Source organism: Panthera onca (genome assembly GCF_046562875.1).
Source record: "Panthera onca isolate mPanOnc1 chromosome E1 unlocalized genomic scaffold, mPanOnc1 haplotype 2 h2.Chr16_ul_2, whole genome shotgun sequence".
Classification (NCBI taxonomy): Eukaryota; Metazoa; Chordata; class Mammalia; order Carnivora; family Felidae; genus Panthera; species Panthera onca.
In genome coordinates, this window is record NW_027675816.1 from 1,277,145 (window position 1) to 1,301,013 (window position 23,869).

Below are 23,869 nucleotides of genomic sequence, written 5' to 3' on the forward strand. Positions count from 1 at the left end.
TGATCTTTATGATTTCTCTTCTTCTGCTGGGTTTAGGCTGCCTTTGCTGTTCTGCTTCTATTTCCTTTAGGTGTGCTGTTAGATTTTGTATTTGGGATTTTTCTTGTTTCTTGAGATAGGCCTGGATTGCAATGTATTTTCCTCTCAGGACTGCCTTCGCTGCATCCCAAAGCGTTTGGATTGTTGTATTTTCATTTTCGTTTGTTTCCATATATTTTTTAATTTCTTCTCTAATTGCCTGGTTGACCCACTCATTCGTTAGTAGGGTGTTCTTTAACCTCCATGCTTTTGGAGGTTTTCCAGACTTTTTCCTGTGGTTGATTTCAAGCTTCATAGCATTGTGGTCTGAAAGTATGCATGGTATAATTTCAATTCTTGTAAACTTATGAAGGGCTGTTTTGTGACCCAGTATATGATCTATCTTGGAGAATGTTCCATGTGCACTCGAGAAAAAAGTATATTCTGTTGCTTTGGGATGCAGAGTTCTAAATAGATCTGTCAAGTCCATCTGATCCAATGTATCATTCAGGGCCCTTGTTTCTTTATTGACTGTGTGTCTAGATGATCTATCCATTTCTGTAAGTGGGGTGTTAAAGTCCCCTGCAATGACCACATTCTTATCAATAAGGTTGCTTATGTTTATGAGTAATTGTTTTATATATCTGGGGGCTCGGGTATTTGGCGCATAGACATTTATAATAGTTAGCTCTTCCTGGTGGATAGACCCTGTGATTATTATATAATGCCCTTCTTCATCTCTTGTTACAGCCTTTAATTTAAAGTCTAGTTTGTCTGATATAAGTATGGCTACTCCAGCTTTCTTTTGGCTTCCAGGAGCATGATAAATAGTTCTCCATCCCCTCACTCTCAATCTAAAGGTGTCCTCAGATCTAAAATGAGTCTCTTGTAGACAGCAAATAGATGGGTCTTGTTTTTTTATCCATTCTGATACCCTATGTCTTTTAGTTGGTGCATTTAATCCATTTACATTCAGTGTTATTATAGAAAGATACGGGTTTAGAGTCATTGTGATGTCTGTATGTTTTATGCTTGTAGTGATGTCTCTGGTACTTTGTCTCACAGGATCCCCCTTAGGATCTCTTGTAGGGCTGGTTTCGTGGTGACAAATTCCTTCAGTTTTTGTTTGTTTGGGAAGACCTTTATCTCTCCTTCTATTCTAAATGACAGACTTGCTGGATAAAGGATTCTCGGCTGCATATTTTTTCTGTTTAGCACACTGTAGATATCGTGCCAAGCCTTTCTGGCCTGCCAAGTTTCAAAGGAGAGATCAGTCACGAGTCTTATAGGTCTCCCTTTATATGTGAGGGCACGTTTATCCCTTGCTGCTTTCAGAATTTTCTCTTTATCCTTGTATTTTGCCAGTTTCACTATGATATGTCGTGCAGAAGATCGATTCAAGTTACGTCTGAAGGGAGTTCTCTGTGCCTCTTGGATTTCAATGCCTTTTTCCTTCCCCAGTTCAGGGAAGTTCTCAGCTATAATTTGCTCAAGTACCCCTTCAGCACCCTTCCCTCTCTCTTCCTCCTCTGGGATACCAATTATGCATATATTATTTTTTTTTAGTGTATCACTTAGTTCTCTAATTTTCCCCTCATACTCCTGGATTTTTTTATCTCTCTTTCTTTCAGCTTCCTCTTTCTCCATAACTTTATCTTCTAGTTCACCTATTCTCTCCTCTGCCTCTTCAAGCCGAGCCATCGTGGATTCCATTTTGTTTTGCAATTCGTTTAAAGCGTTTTTCAACTCCTCGTGACTGTTCCTTAGTCCCTCGATCTTTATGGCAAGAGATTCTCTGCTGTCCTGTATACTGTTTTCAAGCCCAGCGATTAATTTTATGACTACTATTCTAAATTCACTTTCTGTTATATTATTTAAATCCTTTTTGATCAGTTCATTAGCTGTTGTTATTTCCTGGAGATTCTTCTGAGGGGAATTCTTCCGTTTGGTCATTTTGGAGAGTCCCTGGCGTGGTGAGGACCTGCAGTGCACTTCCCCTGTGCTGTGGTGTATAACTGGAGTTAGTGGGCGGGGCCGCCGTCCGACCCGATGTCTGCCCCCAGCCCACTGCTGGGGCCACAGTCAGACTGGTGTGTGCCTTCTCTTCCCCTCTCCTAGGGGCGGGATTCACTGTGGGGTGGCGTGTCCCGTCTGGGCTACTTGCACACTGCCAGGCTTGTGTTGCTGGGGATCTGGCGTATTAGCTGGAGTGGGTAGGCAAGGTGCACGGGGGCTGGAGGGGCAGGCTTAGCTCGCTTCTCCTTAGGTGATCCACTTCAGGAGGAGCCCTGTGGCAGCGGGAGGGAGTCAGATCCGCTGCCGGAGGTTTGGCTCCGCAGAAGCACAGAGTTGGGTGTTTGCGCGGAGCGAGCAAGTTCCCTGGCAGGAACTGGTTCCCTTTGGGATTTTGGCTGGGGGATGGGCGGGGGAGATGGCGCTGGCGCCTTTGTTCCCCGCCAAGCTGAGCTCTGCCGTCCGGGGGCTCAGCAGCTCTCCCTCCCTTTGTCCTCCAGCCTTCCCGCTTTCCGAGCAGAGCTGTTAACTTCTGACCTCCCAGACGCTAAGTCGCGCTTGCTGTGGGAACACAGTCCGTCCGGCCCCTCCGCTTTTGCCAGCCAGACTCGGGGGCTCCGCTTGGCCGGCGAGCCGCCCCTCCGCCCCGGCTCCCTCCCGCCAGTCCGTGGAGCGCGCACCGCCTCGCCGCCCTTCCTACCCTCTTCCGTGGGCCTCTAGTCTGCGCTTGACTCCGGAGACTCCCTTCTGCTAATCCTCTGGCGGTTTTCTGGGTTCTTTAGGCAGGTGTAGGTGGAATCTAAGTGATCGGCAGGACGCGCTGTGAGCCCCGCGTCCTCCTACGCCGCCATCTTCCGGAACCTCTCTCCTTCCTTTGTTTTATACATATAGCATTGTGCTTGTTATTGTGAGAAATAATTCAAAGAATGATAAGATACCAATCCATTCTTTCAGTCCATCCATGAAATATAAGTTATAGTTGATATAGGAGATGTATATGTGGCAAATAAAAATACAAGGCAAATGATTAATGCCAGTTGAATAGTGAAGACAGTAACAATGGTGGAGACCATACTATACCAAATAGTTGCTAAGTAAAGATTGAGCTCATGAGAGAAGACCTCGAAGAGGTTACATCGAGTGGGTTGCTGGGGAAATCTGCATAGCCACCTAATGTCTTCTGAGATGGCTATTTGTCACAAGGTTTCATTTGATTTTTAACATGGTTTGAATTCCAGGAATGTTGGACATACCACATTCAGCAGTAATTAGTATAACATTTCAGAAGTAAGTGATTTTAAAGTACTATCTCTGTTAAGAATATTAATACTTGCAGTAAAACTTCATGGTATGCAAATGACCCTGAAAATTGTAACAATGTAATATAACTAGCAATGTAATAAATAGCACATCCACTGTAACTCAGATATAAGTAAAAAAAACCTGTGAAAATGCAAGGAATTTTGAAAATTGGTTGGTATGTGATGTGGAAATCTTTGATTTAAAACAGGCTAAGGCATCTTTTGTTTACAATAGTATTTTTTTGAGAGGCGATGTTATAGGGTGCTGAAGACCATGGCTCTTGAGTTAGGCTGTCTGACTTCAAATTCTGACTCCGCTATTTGTTGGCGGTATAATCTTGGACAACTTGATCTGAGTCTTTATTTTCCTCATCTGTAAAATAAAGATAATGATAATTCCTTAAAAAAATATCTGTAAGGAATAAATGAAATAATTTATGTTAAAGTGTTCATCATAATGTCTAGTATATAGTAAGCATTAAATAACATTGGGAATTGCTGCTATGTTAGTAGTTCTGTTTCTCTGGGTTTATTTGAATAAATAAATATAACTGGATTTCTCTGCCTTTTATGTCATTTGTTTTGGATTTCTCTACTTCTTATACCACAAAAGGTAAAATTAAGGTACAGTGTGATCTCCTGCGAATTACAATCTACTAACTGCTTTTTCTAGTTTTTGTACACATATATGGCTTGGGGAATATCTATTTGGTATTATACTGTGTTACATTACAGGGATAACCAGGTAGGTAAATGTAATTAAGTCTCTTAAGCAGGCATATGATTTTTTTCTTATCTTTTTTTTTTTTTTTTTGGCAGGAAATCCTTTTGTGCTCATTCATACTTGTTCATCAAGACCTTTGAGTCCTCAAGGGCCGAATTTATCTCTAAACTGAAAAATGGAAAGTAAAGTACCTTTATTCTGCCAGGTATTTTTTTCAAAAATAGTTTCTAAAGGCTGCTGCTGCTGCTGCTGCTTCTTCTTCTTCTTCTTCTTCTTTAAAAATAGTTTACATTAAAAAATTAGTTTATATTTATCTCACACCCATAATCAGTAAGCAGATTCATAGAGCAATATAATTATAGGATCTTTTAATAACTAAGGTGAGTTTTGAGTTCTTTTAGTGGGCATATAATGAACTTTCATCCCAGCAATATCAAGAGGTCTGTGGTGTATGTTGAGAGTATTTTGCGGGGTAGGGGACTGGGATAATTTTTTAGGAGAATAAAGGATTTAAACCTACATAAATGGTTGTAGGTAACATAATTAATGATGTGGGAGTCTAACCAGAAGGTAATCTAAAAGATACCAAGTGTCTCTAGCCTTCTCCCCTGTGATTCAGGAGATGTTCTTATCCATTGGCCAGTATTGTGTCAAACAAAAAACAAACCCGGACTTAGTAAGGAGAGACTTTATTCGAAAGGATTATTCCAAGGGAGGAAAGGGACTATTTATTGAAATAGGAGAGGGAAGGCTGTGACCATAAGATCTTCAAGGAGCTCAAGGGCTAGGCAAAAATGGCTTTTCTTTCATGGAGAGGAGTCAACAAGGCTAGGAACTGGATTGGGGGAAGTGGGATGAAAGAGTGGCATGATGAGATAAACAGATCAGAGAATATTTTAGGGGCCTGGAGGAAGGAGGAAAGCTTAACCACATTTTGGCTAATAATCCTTTTGTTCTAATTAATCAGTGGGGTTAAAACAGTTTAGCAAATCATTTCGTAGAGCAAAGAAAAGGAATTTTGAAGATATTTGGCCTTGACATAGGTAAACAAGGGTGGCATCTGTGAGTTTTATCTAAAGCTTATGGGGGAAAAGGGTGATTCCTTGCAGCAAGCCATTTTTCAGAACACAAAAGGGTGAAGGGATTCCTTTAATCTTCACTGTTTTCCAGGAGCACAAGGCTCAGGAAAAATTCAACATTGTCAACTGAGAGTCTTAACCTTTTAAATATATGCTTTCAATGGATCTGGTGCTACCATATGACATGTACCTATACTGTAATCCGAAAGAAATTAAAAAAAAATTTTTTTAACGTTTATTGATTTATTTTGAGAGAGAGCACATGTGCACTAGAGAGAACATGAGTGGGAGAGGGGCAGAGAGAAGTAGAGAGAGGATCCCAAGCAGGCTCTGTGCTGTCAGCAGACAGCGTGGTGTGAGGCTGGATCTCACAAACTGTGAGATCATGACCTGAGCTGAAATCAAAAGTTAGGGGCACCTGGGCAGCTCAGTCGGTTAAGCATCCATCTTTGGTTCAGATCATGATCTCATGGTTCTTGGGTTCAAGCCCCACGACGGGCTATGTGCTGACAGCTCAGAGCCTGGAGCCTGCTTTGGATTCTGTGTCTTCCTCTCTCTCTGCCTCTCTCCCACTCATCTGTGTCTCTTTTTCTCTCAAAAATAAATAAACATTAAAAAAATTAAAAACAAAAGTCAGATGTTTAACCAACCGAGCCACTCAGGCGCCCCCCCACCCCTGCAAAAAAAAAAAAAAAAAAAAAAAAATTTCAAGGCTTCTTGCTAAGTACCAAGAAGTGTGATATGTCTATTAACCTGTTCCACTTTTTTATACCTAATACTTAGTTGATTGTATCCTCATGAGCTGATTTGGAAGAGCTGATTCTTAAAAGTTAAAATAATTAACAGCATTAATATATCATACCAGTTTGTCTTCCTTAGACTGTGTAGTTTATACTTCACAGACAGTTCACCTTTAACCACAGAATTTCAGAGATTATTTTCTTCCTTTTCTGTATCATCAAAGTTTCTGTTCACTATTTGACTGCTTCTGTTCATCTGGTCTTTGATAACAGGTTTTTGTGCCTCTCTGTCTTTTTAGATCTTCCTCCTTTTATTTTCCTGGTTTCTGTTTTGAGTCATTTTTCTCAACATCTCTAGGAAACTTTTCATCATTCCTAATAAATATTAGGGCAGCAAATCAGATTGCCTTTTTGAAGCAGGTTGTTAAAGGTGTGCCTCTGTTGTAAGATGAATGTATGCAGACCCTAAAAGTCACTGAAATAGTTCCCTTAATTTACATTTTGTGTAGAAATAGAGATTCTCTAAACTCCCTTAGTGATCTGCTTTATACATGGCCTTTGTAATTTGTTCAGGGGTTAAAAACTAATATACCTTTGATCAGCTAGATGCAGTCCAGTTGTTTTAAGCAAGCAGCCATGTTTTTTTTTTTTTTTTTAAGTTTCTTTATTTTTGAGAGAGAGAGAGAGAGAAAGTGAGGATGAACAGTGGAGGGGCAGAGAGAGAGAAGGAGAGAGAGAATCCCAAGCAGGCTCTGCACTGTCAGCAAAGAGCCCGATGCAGGGCTCGAACTCATGAACTGTGAGATCATGTCCTAAGCTGAAACCAAGAGCTGGATGCTTAACCCACTGAGCTACCCAGATGACCTGCAAACAGCCGCATTTCAAAAGAGTATATTTCTCACTTCATTCCTCTTTTTCTAAACATGTTCATTGCTCGTAGGCCCTAGTTCTTTTTTGGAGGGGGAGGTGTCTGTTTAGAAGAAATATAGCTGCTTTATTTTTTTTCTCGATAGACTTTTATTTTTTAGAGCAGTTTTAGATTCACAGCAAAGTTGAGTGGGGAGTTCCCATATACTCCCTGCCTCTATACATGTGCAGCCTCCTCCGCTATCAACATCGTACACCACCGTGGTACATTTGTTACAATCAATAAACCTACACGGACATATCTTTATCACCCAAAGTCCATACTTTACATTGGGGTTGATTCAGTATTGTGCACTCTGTGAGTTTGGACAAATGTATAGTGACATGTAGCCATTATTATAGTATATAGAATAGTTTCACTGCCCTACGTATCTTCTGTGCTCTGCTTATTCATTTTCTCCCTCCTCCACTGACTACCGCTGGTCTCTGTAGTCTTCATAGTTTAACCTATTCAGAATGTCATATAGTTGGAATCATATAGTATGTAGCCTTTGCAGATGGGCTTATTTTACTTAGCAATATGTATTTAAGTTTCCTCCATGTCTTTTCATGGCTTGATAGTTCCTTTCTTTTTAGTGCCAGATAGTATTCCATTTTCTAGATGTACCACAGTTCATGTACTGAGTCTACTGCCATTCATCTGCTGAAGGGCACTGTTTTTTTCCCCAAGTTCTGGCAATTCTGAATAAAGCTGTTTTAAACGTCTGTGTGCAGGTTTTTGTGTGGGTATATGTTTTCTACTCCTTTGGTAAATACCAGTAAGGTGTAATTGCTGCAAAATATGGTATAAGTATGTTTAGTACTGTCTTTCAAAGTGGTTGTGCCATTTTGCATTCCCACCAGCAATGAATAAGAGTTCCTCTTGCTCCACATCCTTGCCAGCATTTGGTTTTGTCAGTATTTTGGATTTGGCCATTTTAACAGATGTGTAGTGGTATCTTGATGTTTTAATTTGCACTTTCCTATTGACATGATGTTGAGCAAATGATCTTTTCATTTGCTTGTTTGCCATCTGCACGTCTTCTTTGTTAAGATCTTTTGCCCATTTTTAAGTTGGGTTGTGCTTTTTCTTATTGTTAAGAGTTCTTTGTATATATTTTTGAATATACAGAATAACAGTACTTTGAGTAAAGCCCATTATCAGATATGTCTTTTCTAAGTATTTACTCTCAGTCTGTGGCTTGTCTTCTCATCCTCTTGATAGTGGATGTAGAGAAGAGTTTTTATTTCTTTTTAATTATTTTTTTAAATTTTACTTTATATATTTTTAATTTGCATCCAAGTTAGTTAGCATATAGTGCAATAGTGATTTCAGGAGGAGACTCCTTAATGCCCCTTACCCATTTAACCCATCTCCCCTCCCACAACCCCTCCAGTAACCCTCTGTTTGTTCTCCATATTTAAGAGTCTCTTATGTTTCGTCCCCCTCCCTGTTTTTATATTATTTTCACTTCCCTTCCCTTATGTTCATGGAGAAGAGTTTTTAATTTAATGAAGTAAGTTTAAAGATGCCTTAAGAACTAGATTCCACAACCGTTAGCTATGTTCACGAATGCTGGGCATTTTATAGCTACATAATGCACTAAGGATAGTTGGTGACATTTAGAACATGTACCTAATGTGAACTAATGCACTGATAATTAAATCCTTTTCAACAAAATTCTGTCTGGTAGCATCACTTTAGAGAAAATATTTATCTACAATGAATTATTTGACCCAGAAGGTCATACTGAACTTGCCTGTGCAAAGAGAACATGGTTGACTGTGGCTCTTGGTTACTCCCCAGGCAGAAGAAAATAGCGATTTATCAGATGAAGGCTGTAATTCTCTTGCAACCAACTTGCCATCGAGACATATTGACAACAAGAAAGACATCAAGTTTTCTCAAATGACACAGAAGACAATTTCACATGAAATTAGGGGTTTGAGGCTAGAGCACAAAAAAAGGTAAGTTAAACTCTGAACTCACTTAATGGAATTATACTGCTGCAAGCTTGAGAGAACCAAAAATGTAGCTCCTGTGTTCTCATAAGGTACTAAGTGTGGAGGATCATGCATATTTGTGGCCTTTCTTTTGGTATAGTTTTAACTCCTAGGTAGCCATTCTTTTCATTTTTTTTCTCATTTCTCTCACAGCTATGTGGAAGCCTATAAGCCACCATGGGCTTCTAGTTACAGCAGAGCAATTATCCATATGCCTGCAAGTTTGTCTTTTTTGACAAAATAATGTATTTAAGTCTACAATGTGAAGATTTAATATATGTTTACATTGTGAAATGATTACCACCTTTTACTCATTTCACATGTTTACCTTATTTACTTACTATGTTGGTGAGAACACTTAGGTTCTACTCTCTTAGCAAATTTCCATTGTGCAATATAGTGTTATCAACTATAGCCATGTTATACATTAGGCCCACAGACCTTATTTATCTTTTAACTGAAAGTTTCTACCCTTTTACCAGCCTCTCCCTTTTCTTATTTCCCCCACCTCCATCCCTGGAAACCACCCTTCTACTCTCTGTTTCTATGAATTTGGCTTTTTTAGAGTCCACATATATATAAGATCGTCCAGTATTTGCCTTTCTATGTCTGACCTGTTTTACTTCACATGATGCCCTCAAGGTCCATCCATGTTGCATGGCTGGGTAGTATTCCTGTGTGTGTGTGTGTGTGTGTGTGTGTGTGTGTGTGTGTGTGTGTGATGACACATCTTTAGCCATTTATCTGTTGATTGACATTTATATTGTTTCCATACCTTGGCTGTTGTGAATAATGCTGTGATGAATATAGGAGTGCAGATATCTCTTTGAGAGTGTTTTCATTGCCTTCAGATATATAGCCAGAAATGGAATTGCAGGATCATATTGTAGTTATATTTTTAATTTTTTGAGGAAACTCCACATTGTTTTCCATAGTGGCTGCACCAATTTACATTCCCACCAGCAGTGCACAAGTGTTTCCTTTCCTCCACATTCTTGCCAATACTCGTTTCTTGCCTCCTTGAAAACAGCTATTCTAGCAGGTATGAGATGATACGTCATTATGGTTTTGATTTGCATTTCCCTGATGATGAGCGATTGTGAGCCATTTCATGTACCTGTCGGCCATTTGTATGTCTTTTTTTGGAAAAATGTCTATTCAAGTCCTTTTAAAATTGGATTATTTATGTTATTGAGTTGTATGAATTCCTTGTATATTTGAATATTGACTCATCAGATATATGGTTTGCAAATATTTTCTCCCATTCTATAGATTCCCTTTTCATTTTGCTGATGGTTTCCTTTGCTGTCCAGAAACTTTTTAGTTTGATGTAGTCCCGCTTGTTAATTTTGCTTTTGTTGCCTTTGCTTTTTGTGTCAAATCCAAAACATTATTGTCCAATGTCGAAGAGCTTACTATGTTCTACAAGTGTTACTATTTCCTTTTCAAAATTGCTTTAGCTCTTTGAGGTCTCTTGTGATTCTATACAAATTTTAGGATTATTTATTCTACTTCTGTGCAAAAAATGCCAGTGGAATTTGGACAGGAATTGCATTTAATATATAAATCACTTTGGGTAGTATAAGACATTTTAAAAATATTAATTCTTCCAGTCCACAAACACAAAACATCCTGCCGTTTATTTGTGTCTTCTTCAGTGTTTTTCATTAATGTTTTATGGTTTTCAGTGTACTCATCTTTCACCTCCTTGGTTAAATCTGTTTCTAAGTATTTTGTTTTTTGATGCTATTGTAAATGGGATTGTTTTCTTAATTTATCTTTCTGATAGTTTCTTGTTAGTGTATAGAAATACAACTGATTTTTGTCTATTGATTTTGTAATCTGTTTGACTTGGGTACAAATCAGAGGTTCCCATGACCCCTACTCAGGTTTAATTAATTGCTAGAGCATCTCACAGAACTCAGGGACACATTTATGTTCAGCAGTTTATTAAAGGACATGACTGAGTATACAGAAGAATAGTCACATGAAGATATTCATTGGGTGAGGTTTGGGAGGGTCCCAAGCACAGGAGCTTCTGTCCCCATGGGGTTGGGATGTGTCACCCTCCTAGTCTGTGGATGTGTTCACCAACCTAGAAGTTCTCCAGAGAGGGGAAGGGGACTGGAAATGGAATTAATAATTGATCCTACCTACATGAATAAGCCTCCATAAAAATCTCAATAGTATAGGCCTATTCAGAGATCTTCCAGGTTGGTAAACACATCCACATACCAGGAGGCTGATGTCCTCCCAAATCCTTGGGGACAGAAGCTCCTGTGCTAAGATCCTGCCAGACATTGCCCTATGTGTCCCTTCATCTGGCTATTCACCTGTATCTTTTATCATATTTTAAAAAATAAACTGGTAAACATATGTAACTATTTTTCTAAGTTCTGTGAGCTCTTCTAGCAAATTAATCAAATCCAAGGAGGGTCTTTTGGGAGCCTCTCATTTATAGGTGATGAGTCCGAAGCACAGGTCACAATCTGGAGTTGTGATTGGCACAAGTGGGGTGGGAGCAGTCTTGTGGGACTGATCCCTTAACCTGTGGAATCTGACAGTATATCCAGGTAGATAGTGTTAGAATTGAGGTAAATTGTAGGACCCAGTTGGTGCCACACCCAGTTGGTGTGGCAGAGAATTGCTTGGTGGTGGGGAAGAATACCTCACACATCTGGTGTCAGAAGTGTTGTGAGTGTGGTAGTCATGGAGGAGTAAAGGAGAAACACAGAAGAAGAATGGGTTTTTCCCTATATTGTGGGGTATCACATTTACCTTTTTGCCTATGTTGAACCATCCTTGAATTCCAGAAGTAAATCCCACTAGATCATGGTCTATGATCCTCTTAATGTACAATTGAAATATTAGTATATTGTACTAATACTGTACAATATTAGTATTGTATTGTACTAATTAGTATTAATATTGTATTGTAATAATATTGTACTAATATAATGTACTATTGAAATATTGCGTTGAGAATTTTTGCATCTATGTTTATCAGGGATATTGGACGGCAGATTTCTTTTCTTGTAGTGTCCTTGTCTGGTTTTGTTACCCGTAGTGTTGGCCTCATAAAACAAGTTTGGAAGTGTTCCCTCCTCTTCAGTTTTTGGGAAGAGTTTGAGAAGGATTGGTGTTAATTCTTAAATGTTTAGTAGAAATCACCAGTGAAGCCATCTTGGACTTTGTTGGGAGGTCTTTGATTACTGATTCAATCTCCTTACTAATAATTGGTCTGTTCACATTTTCTATGTCTTCATGATTCAGTCTTGTATGTTTCTAGAAATTTATAAATTTCTTTTAGGTTATCTAATTTGTTGGCATATAATTGTTCATAGTAATTTCTTATGAGCTTTAGTATTTCTGTTATCAGTTGAATGTCTCCTCTTTATTTCTGATTTTATTTGAGACTTTTCTTTTTTTCTTAGTCTAGTAAGATTTGTCAATTTTGATTATTTTTTCAAAAGACAAACTCTTAGCTTCTTTTATCTTTTCTATTGTCTTTTTAGTCTATATTTCTGAGCTTTGTTATTTCCTTCCTTCTATTAACTTTGGGCTTAGTTCCTTTTTCCCTTCCAGTTCCTTGAGGTATAAAATTAAGTTGTTTATTCGAGATCTTTCTTTTTTCTTTTTTTTAAGTTTTATTTTTTAACGTTTATCCATTTTTGAGACACAGAGACAGAGTGTGAGTGGGGGAGGGGCAGAGAGAGAGGGAGACACAGAATCCAAAGCAGGCTCCAGGCTCTGTGCTATCAGCTGTCATGTGAGATCATGACCTGAGCCGATCGGACTCTCAACCAACTGAGCCACCCAGGTGCCCCTCTTTTTTCTTTATGTAGGTGTTTATCTCTATAAACATTTTTCTTAGAACAGCTTTTGCTGCATCCAATAAGTTTTGGTATACTGTGTTTTCATTTACTTTGTCTCCAGGTATTTTTTATTTCCCTTTTGATTTTCTCTTTGACCAATTGGTTGTTCAGGAACATATTGTTTAATCGCTACATATGTCATTTTTTTCATTTTTTTTCTTGTAATTGATTTCTTGTTTTATACCTTTGTGGTCACAGAAGATGTTTGATATGATTTCAGTCTTCTTAAGATTTTAAAGACTTGTTTGGTGGCCTAACAAATTATCTATCCTGGAGAATGTTGCATGTGTGCTTGAGGAGAATGTATATGCTGCTGCTGTTGGATAGAATGCTCTCTATATGTCTGTTAGGTCCATTTGGTTTCCAGTATAGTTGAAGTTCAATGTTCTCCTTCATTTTTCTCTAGTTAGTCTATCTACTGTTGAAAGTGGGGGTATTTAAGTGTCCCTTACTATTGCTGCATTGCTGTCTATTTCTCCCTTCAGATCTGTTAGTATTTGTTTTGTATGTTTAGATGCTCTAATATTGGATACATAAACACTGCAATTGCTATATCCTCTTGATTAATTCACCCCTTTATCATTATGTAATGATTCTTGTTTGTCTCTTGTTGTAATTTTTGGCTTAAAAACATACATTGAGGGACACATGAGTGGCTCAGTCGGTTGAGCGTCCGACTTTGGCTCAGGTCATGATCTCACAGCTCGTGGGTTTGAGCCCCACATCAGGCTCTGTACTGACAGCTCAGAGCCTGGAGTCTGCTTCGGGTTCTGTGTCTCCCTGTCTTTCTGCCCCTAACCCACTTGCATTCTGTCTCTGTCTCTCTCAAAAATAAATAAACATTAAAAAAAAAACAACATCCATTGATGGGAGCACCTGGGTGGCTCAGTCAGTTAAGCGTCCAACTTCAGCTCAGTTCATGCTCTCACGGTTCGTGAATTGGAGCTCCACATGGGGTTCTGTGCTGACAGCTCAGATTCAGATTCTGTGTCTCCCTCTCTCTCTCTGCCCCTCCCTCAATCATGCTCTGTCTCTCTCTCTCAAAAATAAACATTAAAAAAAAAACACGTATTGAGGGGTGCCTGGGTGGCTCAGTTGGTTAAGTGACTGACGTTCGCTCAGGCCATGATCCCATGGTTCATGGGTTTGAGCCCCGTGTTGCTCTCTGTGCTGACAGCTCAGAGCCTGGAGCCTGCTTTGGATTCAGTGTCTCCCTCTGTCTCTGCCCCTCCCCCGCTCACTCTCTGTGTGTCTCTTTCTCTCAAAAATAAACAAACATTAAAAAAATTAAAAAAGCAAAAAACAAAAAATATTTATTGAAATTTATTTTGTCTAATATGACTATAGCTAGATTTGCCCTCTTTTGGTTTCCATTTTCATGGAATATCTTTTTCCATCCCTTCACTTTCAGTCTATAAGTGTCCTTAAAGCTACAGGGAGTCTCTAGGAGGCAGCAGATATTTGGGTCTTTTTTTTTTTTTCTTTTAATCTATTCAGCCACTCTGTCTTTTGATTGGAGAATTTAGTCCATTTACATTGAAGGTGATTATTGATAGGTATGGACTTACTGTTGCCATTTTGTTGCTTGTTTTCTGGCTTGGTTGCTTGTTTTCTTTGTTCCTTTCTTCCTCTTACTCTCTCCCTTTGTGATTTGATGATTTTCTCTAGTGATATACTTAAAATTATATTTTTTAACTTTTAAGTAATCTTTACAACCAATGTGGGGCTCAAACTTACAACCTCGAGATCAAGAATCACATGTTCCACTGACTGAGCCAGCCAGGTGCCCTTCTAGTGATATACTTTGATTCCTTTCTTTTTATCTTTTGTATATTTACTGTAGGTTTCTGCTTTGTGGTTACCATAAGGCTTATATAAAACATTGGGGCGCCTGGGTGGCTCAGTCGGTTAAGCGTCCGACTTCGGCTCAGGTCATGATCTCGCGGTCCGTGAGTTTGAGCCCCGCGTCGGGCTCTGTGCTGACAGCTCAGAGCCTGGAGCCTGTTTCAGATTCTGTGTCTCCCTCTCTCTGACACTCACATTCATGCTCTGTCTCTCTCTGTCTCAAAAATAAATAAACGTTAAAAAAAAAAATTTAAAACATCTTATAAGCCTATTTTAAACTGGTAACAACTTAACTTCAAATGTATACAAAAGTTCAGCATTTTAACACCTCACTCTCATTTTGTTTTTGATGTCACCACTTACATCTTTTTATATTTGTGTATCCATTAACAGATTATTGTTGTTTTTAATACATTTATCTTTTAACCTTTATGTGAGAGTTATATGTGATTTACCTTCCACCATTACAAGATTTCAGTATTCTGAATTTAACTATATGTTTACCTCTACCAGTGAGATTTACACTTTCATTTGTTTTCATGTTACTAATTAGCATCCTTTCATTTTAGCTTGAAGAACTCCCTTTAACATTTCTTTTTTCTTTTTTAATGTTTATTTATTATTTTTGAGAGAGAGAGAGAGAGACAGTGTGAGCAAGGGAAGGGCAGAGAGAGAGGGAGACACAGAATCTGAAGCAGGCTCCAGGCTCTGAGCTTTGAGCACAGAACCTGACATGGGGCTCGAACTCACGAGCTATGCGATCGTGACCTGAGCTGAAGGTGGACGTTCAACCGACTGAGCCACCTCGGCACCCCCACTTTAACATTTCTTATAAGGTCAGTCTATCTAGTGTGATGAACTCCTTTAGCCTTTTTTTTTTTTTTTGTCGTCTGGGAAACTATCTGTCTTTCGGTTCTGTAGGACAGCTTTGGGGGGTAGAGTACTCTTGGTTGGCAAGTTTTTGTTTTTGGTTTTTTTTGCCCCCAGGATTTTAAATATACCATACCACTGCCTTCTGGCCTGCAAGGTTCCTGCTGACAAATCTGGTGATAATCTCATGGAGAATCCCACTATTCCTTTATGTTCAGTGACAAAAGGCAAAATAATTATTTCTAGAACATCGCAATAAAACTTGTCACCTAGGAAGGAATGGGAGATGGTGGAAGTGTTCCTTTACATTCTTTCATTAGCACTGTATAAACTAGGTTACCTGGGAGACACAATGCCCTAGGAGAATAGGATACAGAACAAATGTTTTCACTTATTCATTATTTATAGTAAGTCATCCCAATTCTGTAAAATGTTTGAGGCAGCTCATAACATAAACACACTTATACTTTAGAAAAATAATAAAGGATTTGAAAAATCATGTAGTAATGTGGAAATCATAATTATTCCAGAAATATGAAGATCTCAATGGAGATATATGGGGAGAGGATGGGTGATATAAAGTAGCAGTAGATTCTAGATTATGACTCACTTGTGTGTTATAAAATCAACTTAGGAGGTCACTAACTGGTATTTTGTTTAAAAAGAAATTTGAATAATATTGAAGACACTAGAGTGTTTTTCACATAACAAGTATTATTTTGTGAAATTACTTCAGTTCTCTCTCTTTGTATATGTGTACTACATCTCAATAGAAATGTATTTTATACTCTGGGTCGTAATCAAAAGAGTTAAAGTCATTCCCTTTGTGAGTGGAGGACTGCAGAGGAGACTAATAATAGGGCAGATTCAGGGGGGCTAAGAGCAAGGTAATGGCACTCTCAGGGCAGGAATTCATGGGATTAGATTTAAAGGGATAGAGAGTCAAAAGGGCAAGGTACCTGCTAAGGAAGGGCAGTGAGGTAGGTGCATGATAAAAATTACCTCTACATCACAATTTTGCTTGGGGCCAAATTCATCTGAAGATGTTATAGATTCAATCCTATCATTGTCCTTTGTATTACTTAAGTAGCCCTTGTATAGCAGGTTACTCTAAAAAGGAGCCACTTCTGCTAAAGAGCTTTTAGTTTTGCTTTTAGTTCCTTTATAAGGAAGAATAAGGTATTTCTTATAAAATACTGAGTTATAGACCAATTGATGGGAGTTCTGAATAGGAACAAGCCTGTGGTTTGCATAGTGACTATCAAATTTATCTACACGTTAAAATCACCTGGCTATCTTTTTTAAGTTTTAATTTGAATTCCAGTTAACATATAGTATAGTACTAGTTTTAGGTGTACAGTTTAGTGGTTCAACACTTAATCTGTTGAAGTTAATCTGATCAAGTCTTTAAAATTCTACAACCATGGTGATATAATTAGCAAAATCCAGACTGGAAAATCTATAGTACAAATTGCCTGGCAATAGTGATAATGAGGATGATAAAAGACTTGGAAAAAGAGCCTATAGATAAAAAAAGAGATCTAAAAGACACATCAATCAACAAACTGTAATGGTGACCTTACTGAATCCTTATGCAGAGTGTTAATAAATTTTGACATTTATGAAACAATTGGAAATTTGAACACTGACCATGTTTGATGATACTAAGAAATTATTGTTAACTTTTAGGGTGTCATAATTGTGTTTTAAATGTGGTTTTTTAAAAGAAAAAACACCTTGGGGCACCTGGGTGGCTTATTAAGCGTCTGACTTCTGCTCAGGTCATGATCTCGCAGTTTGTGAGTTCGAGCCCTGCGTTGGGAGCCTGGGGCCTGCTTCGGATTCTGTCTCTCTTTCTCTCTCTCTCTCTCTCTCTCTGCCCTTCCTCTGCTTGTGCGCTGCCTCTCTCACAAATAAACATTAAATTTTTTTTTTCAAAAATAAAAGAAAAAGCACCTTGTAGAAATTAATATTAAAATTTTCACTCATGAAATAATATGATGTTGGAATTTGCTTCAAAATAATAAGAAACTGGAGTAGGGATATAGCTGAAATAGGATTGCCTATTATTGAAGCTGGGTGATGGGTACATGGGAAGATTGTCACATTATTCTTTTTCACGTCTATTTATTTTTGAGAGACAGAGACAGAGCATGAGTGGGGGAGGGACAGAGAGAGAGGGAGACACAGAATCTGAAGCAGGCTCCAGACCCTGAACTGTCAGCACAGAGCCCAATGCGGGGCTCCAACCCATGAACCATGAGATCATGATCTGAACCAAAGTCACTTAACCGACTGACCCACCCAGTCGCCCCAATCATCACATTAGTCTGTCTACTTTTGTATATGCTTGAAATTTTCTATAGGTAAAAGATGAAAAAAAGAAAAAGTAAGAAAAAAAGCAACTCAGGAATTATTCCAATTTTCTGTGCAATTTAGGTATGAAACATCAATATTCCTCTGTGGAGAAGAGAAATCCTCTGATTTTTCAGGAGAGAAAAAGTTCAGAAGAAAGAAAAGTTTACAAGTACAGTTGCATACTGAAAGAACTGAGGTACATATGATCTGAAAATGTTTTACTTTTGAGCATTGTTTTTAGCTTTCAAACATTCCATCACATTTTAGTCCAAGTATTGAAATGTCACATCAATCAAAATCATTTTTTTTTTGAGAAGAGAGAGAGAGTGTGAGCAGGGGAAAGGGGCAGAGGGGCAGAGGAAAAGGGAGAGAGAGAATCCTAAGCAGGCTCCACACCCAGCCTGGAGCCTGACGTGGACTTGATCTCATGACCATGAGATCATGACCTTAACTGAAATTTGTGCAGACACTTAACCTACTGAGCCACCTAGGTACCCCTGAAATGTCACAATCTTAAATATTTCTTCTTCTTTCTCTTCCTTCCCCTGTTCCTCCTCTTTTTCTTCCTCCTCCTCCTCCTCCTTCTTCTTTTTTTTTTTTTTTTTTACAAAAAATGTAACAAGGAACCCATTCAGAAGAATATGACATTTTCCCCTTCCTTCTCCATTAGATCTTTATTTTTATTACTATACTCTCTGTTAACACTTCTGCTGTTGTAACAGTGACCCTGAGCATTCCTTGGCTGTGGCAGCATAACTTTAATCTTGGCCCCCATCTTGCTCTATATATGGTCTTCTCCCCTGTGTTTATATCTCAAGTCTCCTTCCATTTTTATAAACACTTCATTGTATATCTCATCTTGAGATCCTTAACTTTGTTCCCTCTCCACAGACCTTTTATCCAAATAAAGTCACATATACAGGTTCCAAGGATTAGGACATGGACCTATCTTTTTGGGGCCACCATTCAGCCTGCTTCATTCACTATATGATGTACTTAGATATACTGTCTATCTCATCTGGGTAATTTCTCCCATCTGCTTTCTCGTTTATCTTTCTCCAGCTGAATATAATCTCTAGTTTAAATTGTCTATTGAGAATTTAATTTCAGTGCTTATATTTTTTACCTCTAGAAACTTTATTTGGTTCTTCTTTTTTTTTAATTAAAAAAAAATTTTTTTTAACGTTTATTTATTTTTGAGACAGAGCGAGACAGAGCATGAACGGGGGAGGGTCAGAGAGAGAGGGAGACACAGAATCTGAAACAGGCTCCAGGCTCTGAGCTGTCAGTCAGCACAGGGCCCGATGCGGGGCTGGAACTCATGGACCGCGAGATCATGACCTGAGCCGAAGTCGGACGTTCAACCAACTGAGCCACCCAGGCGCCCCTGGTTCTTCTTTTTAAAAAGAATTTTTTTTTTTAACATTTATTTATTTTTGAGAGACAGAGAGAGACAGAGCATGAGCAGGGGAGAGGCAGAGAGAGAGGGAGACACAGAATCTGAAGCAGGCTCCAGGCTTTGAGCTTTGCGCACAGAGCCTGACGCGGGGCTTGAACTCACAAACCGCCAGATCATGACCCGAGCCGAAGTCAGACGCTCAACCGACTGAGCCACCCTGGAACCCCCATTTGGTTCTTCTTATAATCTGCCTTATGTCGTGTTTTTTGGTCATGTTCTTTAGTTGTTTCAAGACTGATACCTGATAAATATAATATAAAGTCCCTGGTGGATCTAAATCTTCTGTTTATTGCTTTGTCTGCTTCTTACTCATTAACTTATGTCCTTGGGTGCTTTGTACTTTTTGTTTATTTTCTCATATATTGTTGATCTAAATCTGTGGGAATCTCACGTGAGTCTGGATCTAGAGTATTCTCCTCCAAGAGAATTTGAATTCTCTTCTGCACTGCACTTCAGAGATGTGATGAACATGGGACAACTTTAAATGACTTTTTTGGTTTCTATTCTCCTACCCCACATATTTAGTGTAGATTTGAGTTCGGTACTTGTGTGGGTAGATCTATCACTATAACTAATCCAGAGGAGTACTCTTTCTTCTCTCTCTCTCTCTTTTTTTTCCAGCCTGGAGCTGAGACAAAGACAGATTTTACTCTGCATACTTCTGTGCTTCAAAAGGGGCCTAGACTCCATGTAAACAAGGTTCTAGGCTCCACGTAAAATTGAAGACACCTATTATTACAGTCCTCATTTTCTAAAGTGATGCTTTTCTGTCTACCCAGCTACTTGCCACTTTTGAATCATGCTTATGCATATACATGTTAAGTGGATAATTTTCTCAGTCATGAGGATGATTTAAAGCATAAGTACCTGTGTTATTTGAATAACTGTGTTGATTCTCCACATTATTTTGCTCATCTAGTCAAAGCCCATATATGTAGCCTAGAATCTGGTGGTCTTCTCTTCACTATACCATAGATTTGCCCTGCTTTGTGAAATCCACTATTTTAAATTGACACGACATTAATAAGGTGGTTTAGTTGCATACTTAGAAAAACATGACTCTGCAAAAAAAATTCTATAGTTTATTTAAAATTTTAGTGTATGTAAACTCTAATTCCATTACAAAAAGCAATTTTACATCAGTGAGGAACCCAGATATGATTAGCTATCTTTTTAAGAGGTTTATTTTCCAGTAATGCTGGTTTACCAGTGTGATCTCAGGCACCAACATTCCTGCATTTGGCTCTAGATTGCCTCTTCCTCAGTGAAGCTGTTGAAGGAGAAGATGACTAAGAAAGAAAGGTCTTCACTCAAGTTTCCGAATCAGTACAGTGTTCACAAGACTTTATCACCCCTTTGTACATCTTCCTCAATTATTCGGTATTTAAATCATTGTTGTGGTTTTTTTTTTTTCCCTTAAATGTTGCATTAAGATTTGGGTTTTTCTTTTCAGAATCATCTATCATTTCCACATAAAGTATGCAAAATAGTTTGTGCAAACTAAGACTATGCTCTAGGGAGGGTGGCGTAGAGCTAAGATCACTGTATGTGGAATTCAAAAACTTAACGTTGGGTCCTTATTGACCTCACTTGCTAGCTTAGGCTCTTGTACAATTCACTTTATATCTCTGGGCCTCAGTCTCCACATCTGTACAAGAATCTTGTACTAGACGGACCCTTGAGATTTCTTCTAACACTAACATTCTATGATTTGAGTTATTTACATGTTAGGTGATTAGATAAATCATCTTTTCAAAAAATTTTTACTGACAGGTTGTGGAATCTGGGATTCTTTGCTATTTAAAGATACTCTTGTTTTTCCTTTCTATAATAACTTTCTATAAAATTTGCTGTGACTTGAATTAAGAGTAGCAAAAATTGGACGACAGCCAAAGGATAGTGAATCATGGGCACTGCTTACTGACCAGGGTAAATTCTGCTCCATAGAGAGATGTCTAAAAGAAGCAAGGTGGGAATTCTGGGATGAAGAGTATATAATTCACTATCACTTGGATGGTCTTTTAACAAAGGTTTTTATGGAGTAAGAGACTGGAGAATCTCAAACTGTTGATAGGCTTGCTAATATTTTAATGGAAAAATGGCATAAATATTTTGTGTGTGTGGTGTTTTGTTTCGTTTTTGTGCTGCTTTCTAATGTGGCTGTTTCTTTGACAGGAAAAGGGAAATGGTTTCTAGCCTCTGCAAGACATCATATAATGAAGTACCTCAAGGACACTTACACTCACAAGAATTAAGCGGTAATAATAGATTCTAGAACTTCTTGAATAAATTACCTGATTGTGTACATTTTAGAAATTGTTTCAGTGATTAGTGTCGCTTTCTTTACTCCTAATGGCATATGATATCAACTAATATTACATGATGTGACAAATGCTGTAGTCTGTGAGTAAGCATAAGCAAACTAGGTAAAATAAGGATTCATAAATGTCTTTTTTTAGAAATATCTTCTGTTATATTGATAGGCAAAATGTAACATATGTGCTTATTTTAGTTAAAATATTTTGGGAAAAAAGTGTGAATATTACATCCAATGAATATATTAGTAAGCACTAGAGTCACTGATTTTACTAGGACTTAGTTCTTGGTACATAGTACCCTTCACTTCTTTTTTTTTCCCCCTTCACTTCTTGACACTGAACTCTCCCGTATCTTGGGCCTCTCCTTTATATTTATGGAGTCATTTAGCATATTTTTCCTTTCTGATCATCATATTAGGCATCTTTTTATTTTATTTTTTCATAAGTAATCTCTGTGCTCAACGTGGGCCTTAAACTCACAACCCTGAGATCAGAAGTTGCGTGTTCTACTAACTGAGCCAGCCAGGTGCCCCTATGTTAGGCATCTTTTCTTTTTTTTTTTAATTTTTAATGTTTATTTATGTTTGAGAGAGAGAGACAGACAGACAGAACGTGAGCAGGGGAGGGGCAGAGAGAGAGGGAGACACAGAATCGTAAGCAGGCTCCAGGCTCTGAGCTGTCAGCACACAGCCCAATGTGGGGCTTGAACTCACGAACCACGAGATTATGACCTGAGCTGCAGTTGGATGCTTAATCAACTGACTCACCCATGTGCCCCAGACATCTTTTATCCTCCAGTTTTATTGGGATATAATTAAGATGTAGCACTGTGTAAGTTTAAGGTGTATAGCATAATGACTTGACTTACATATGTTGTGAGATGATTACCACAGTAAGTTTAATTAATATCCATCATCTCATATAGATACAGAAAAAAAGGAAAAAAAGTTTTCCTCATGAGGAGAACTGTTAGGATTGTAAACAACATCCATAGCCTTCCCTATTTTCTCATTGGAGAAGAGTCCCTTTCATGTCACTAATCCCTTCACTCTTAATTTTCTTTCATTGAATTTTCTTATGCTTCCTCAGGGACTGTGTCAATATTATACTCTATGTTTTTCAAAGAAGCTTCTTGAAAGAGTTGGTTTCCTTAATTATTTATTTACTTCCTATTTCACTGAAACCTGGTTTCCACCCCTAATACTCTACTAAAACTCCTGTTATTAAAGCCATCGTGGGGCGCCTGGGTGGCTCAGTCGGTTAAGCGTCCAACTTCGGCCCTGGTCATGATTTTGCAGTTCATGGGTTCGAGCCTCACATAGGTTGTTCTGACAGCTCAGAGCCTGGAGCCTGCTTCAGACTCTGTGTCTCCCGCTCTCTCTCTGCCCCTCCCCAGCTTGCACTCTGTTTCTCTCTCTCTCTCAAGAATAAGTAAACATTAAAAAAAACACATTGTTATCAATATGTTAGTCTTTCTCTGGTATTTAGCACTGTCATCTAGCACCTCTTTTTCTGAAAACTAAGGGTAGTACCCACTGAACTAAATTCAGTTTAATTCAACAGACATTTTTTGAGGATCTGTTCTGAAGTAGACACTGGCACTTGAAGAATGAAAAATCTTGCCCCCTAGAGCCTGATAGTTGAGTGAGGGATATTGACATGCAAGCAATCACAATACCAATAGCTTTGTCTGAGATATGTACCAAGTGATATGGGAGCATGGAAGAAGGATTTAAACATTCCCAGGGAAAATGGTGACTGCCTTTGCTATGTGAGCTTTGCATGACTTTTCTCAGTTTCTGAGAGTTGTTTAGGAAACTTGTAGACTTGGAGGTCATTAACTCTAGACATACCTAAAGAAATCATGAGATTGATTTTAAAGCAAAGAATTAGAACACAAAGACTTGCTCCTCTTTCTTCCTTTACTGATCATTGTTGTTTTTTTCATTGGGAGAGATTGTAGCGGGGTTGACGATAATTATTCGTTTGAATTAATTAACCGTTTTGTCGTGTGTATTTAGCACTTCAGAAGGCCTGTAAAATTTTTAGCAAAATTCAAAGTGGTAAAATTTATGTGAATGATCTGCCAATGATCCATCACACCTTGAAGATTTTTATAAGTGATTCGGAAATGCAAAAGGCACTAAAGACTGTTGATATTGATGGTAAGTTTTGTGTTTTCATTATTAGTTTAAGGTTTGCAAACATGGATGTAAGTTCTATGTTGGTCAGATTAATTACACATCATAGGAAAGCTAAGCTTTATAATATGTTCTAAAAACTTTTTTTGCACATTTACGATAATATTAAAAAATTGGGCCTCTGGTACAATTGGATTGGTTGATTACTAGATTGGATT

General features: G+C 38.3%; 1 protein-coding gene across 2 annotated transcripts in view; it reads left to right on the forward strand.

Moving 5' to 3' along the window:
• The first annotated feature begins 4,154 nt into the window (after positions 1-4,154).
• Positions 4,155-23,869, forward strand: part of LOC144614256 (EF-hand calcium-binding domain-containing protein 13-like) — a 40,231-nt gene continuing 20,516 nt past the window's right edge. Inside the window, exons 1-6 of one of the 2 annotated variants that reach the window (XM_078436995.1) lie at positions 4,155-4,261; positions 8,589-8,749; positions 17,815-17,929; positions 20,442-20,572; positions 21,368-21,450; positions 23,532-23,675. In XM_078436995.1, the coding sequence (XP_078293121.1) occupies positions 4,232-4,261; positions 8,589-8,749; positions 17,815-17,929; positions 20,442-20,572; positions 21,368-21,450; positions 23,532-23,675 (664 nt within the window). In that variant the 5' untranslated portion in view covers positions 4,155-4,231. Of the gene's footprint in view, positions 4,262-8,588; positions 8,750-17,814; positions 17,930-20,441; positions 20,573-21,367; positions 21,468-23,531; positions 23,676-23,869 lie in introns of those variants that run through there. The other variant, XM_078436996.1, reaches the window with a different exon arrangement.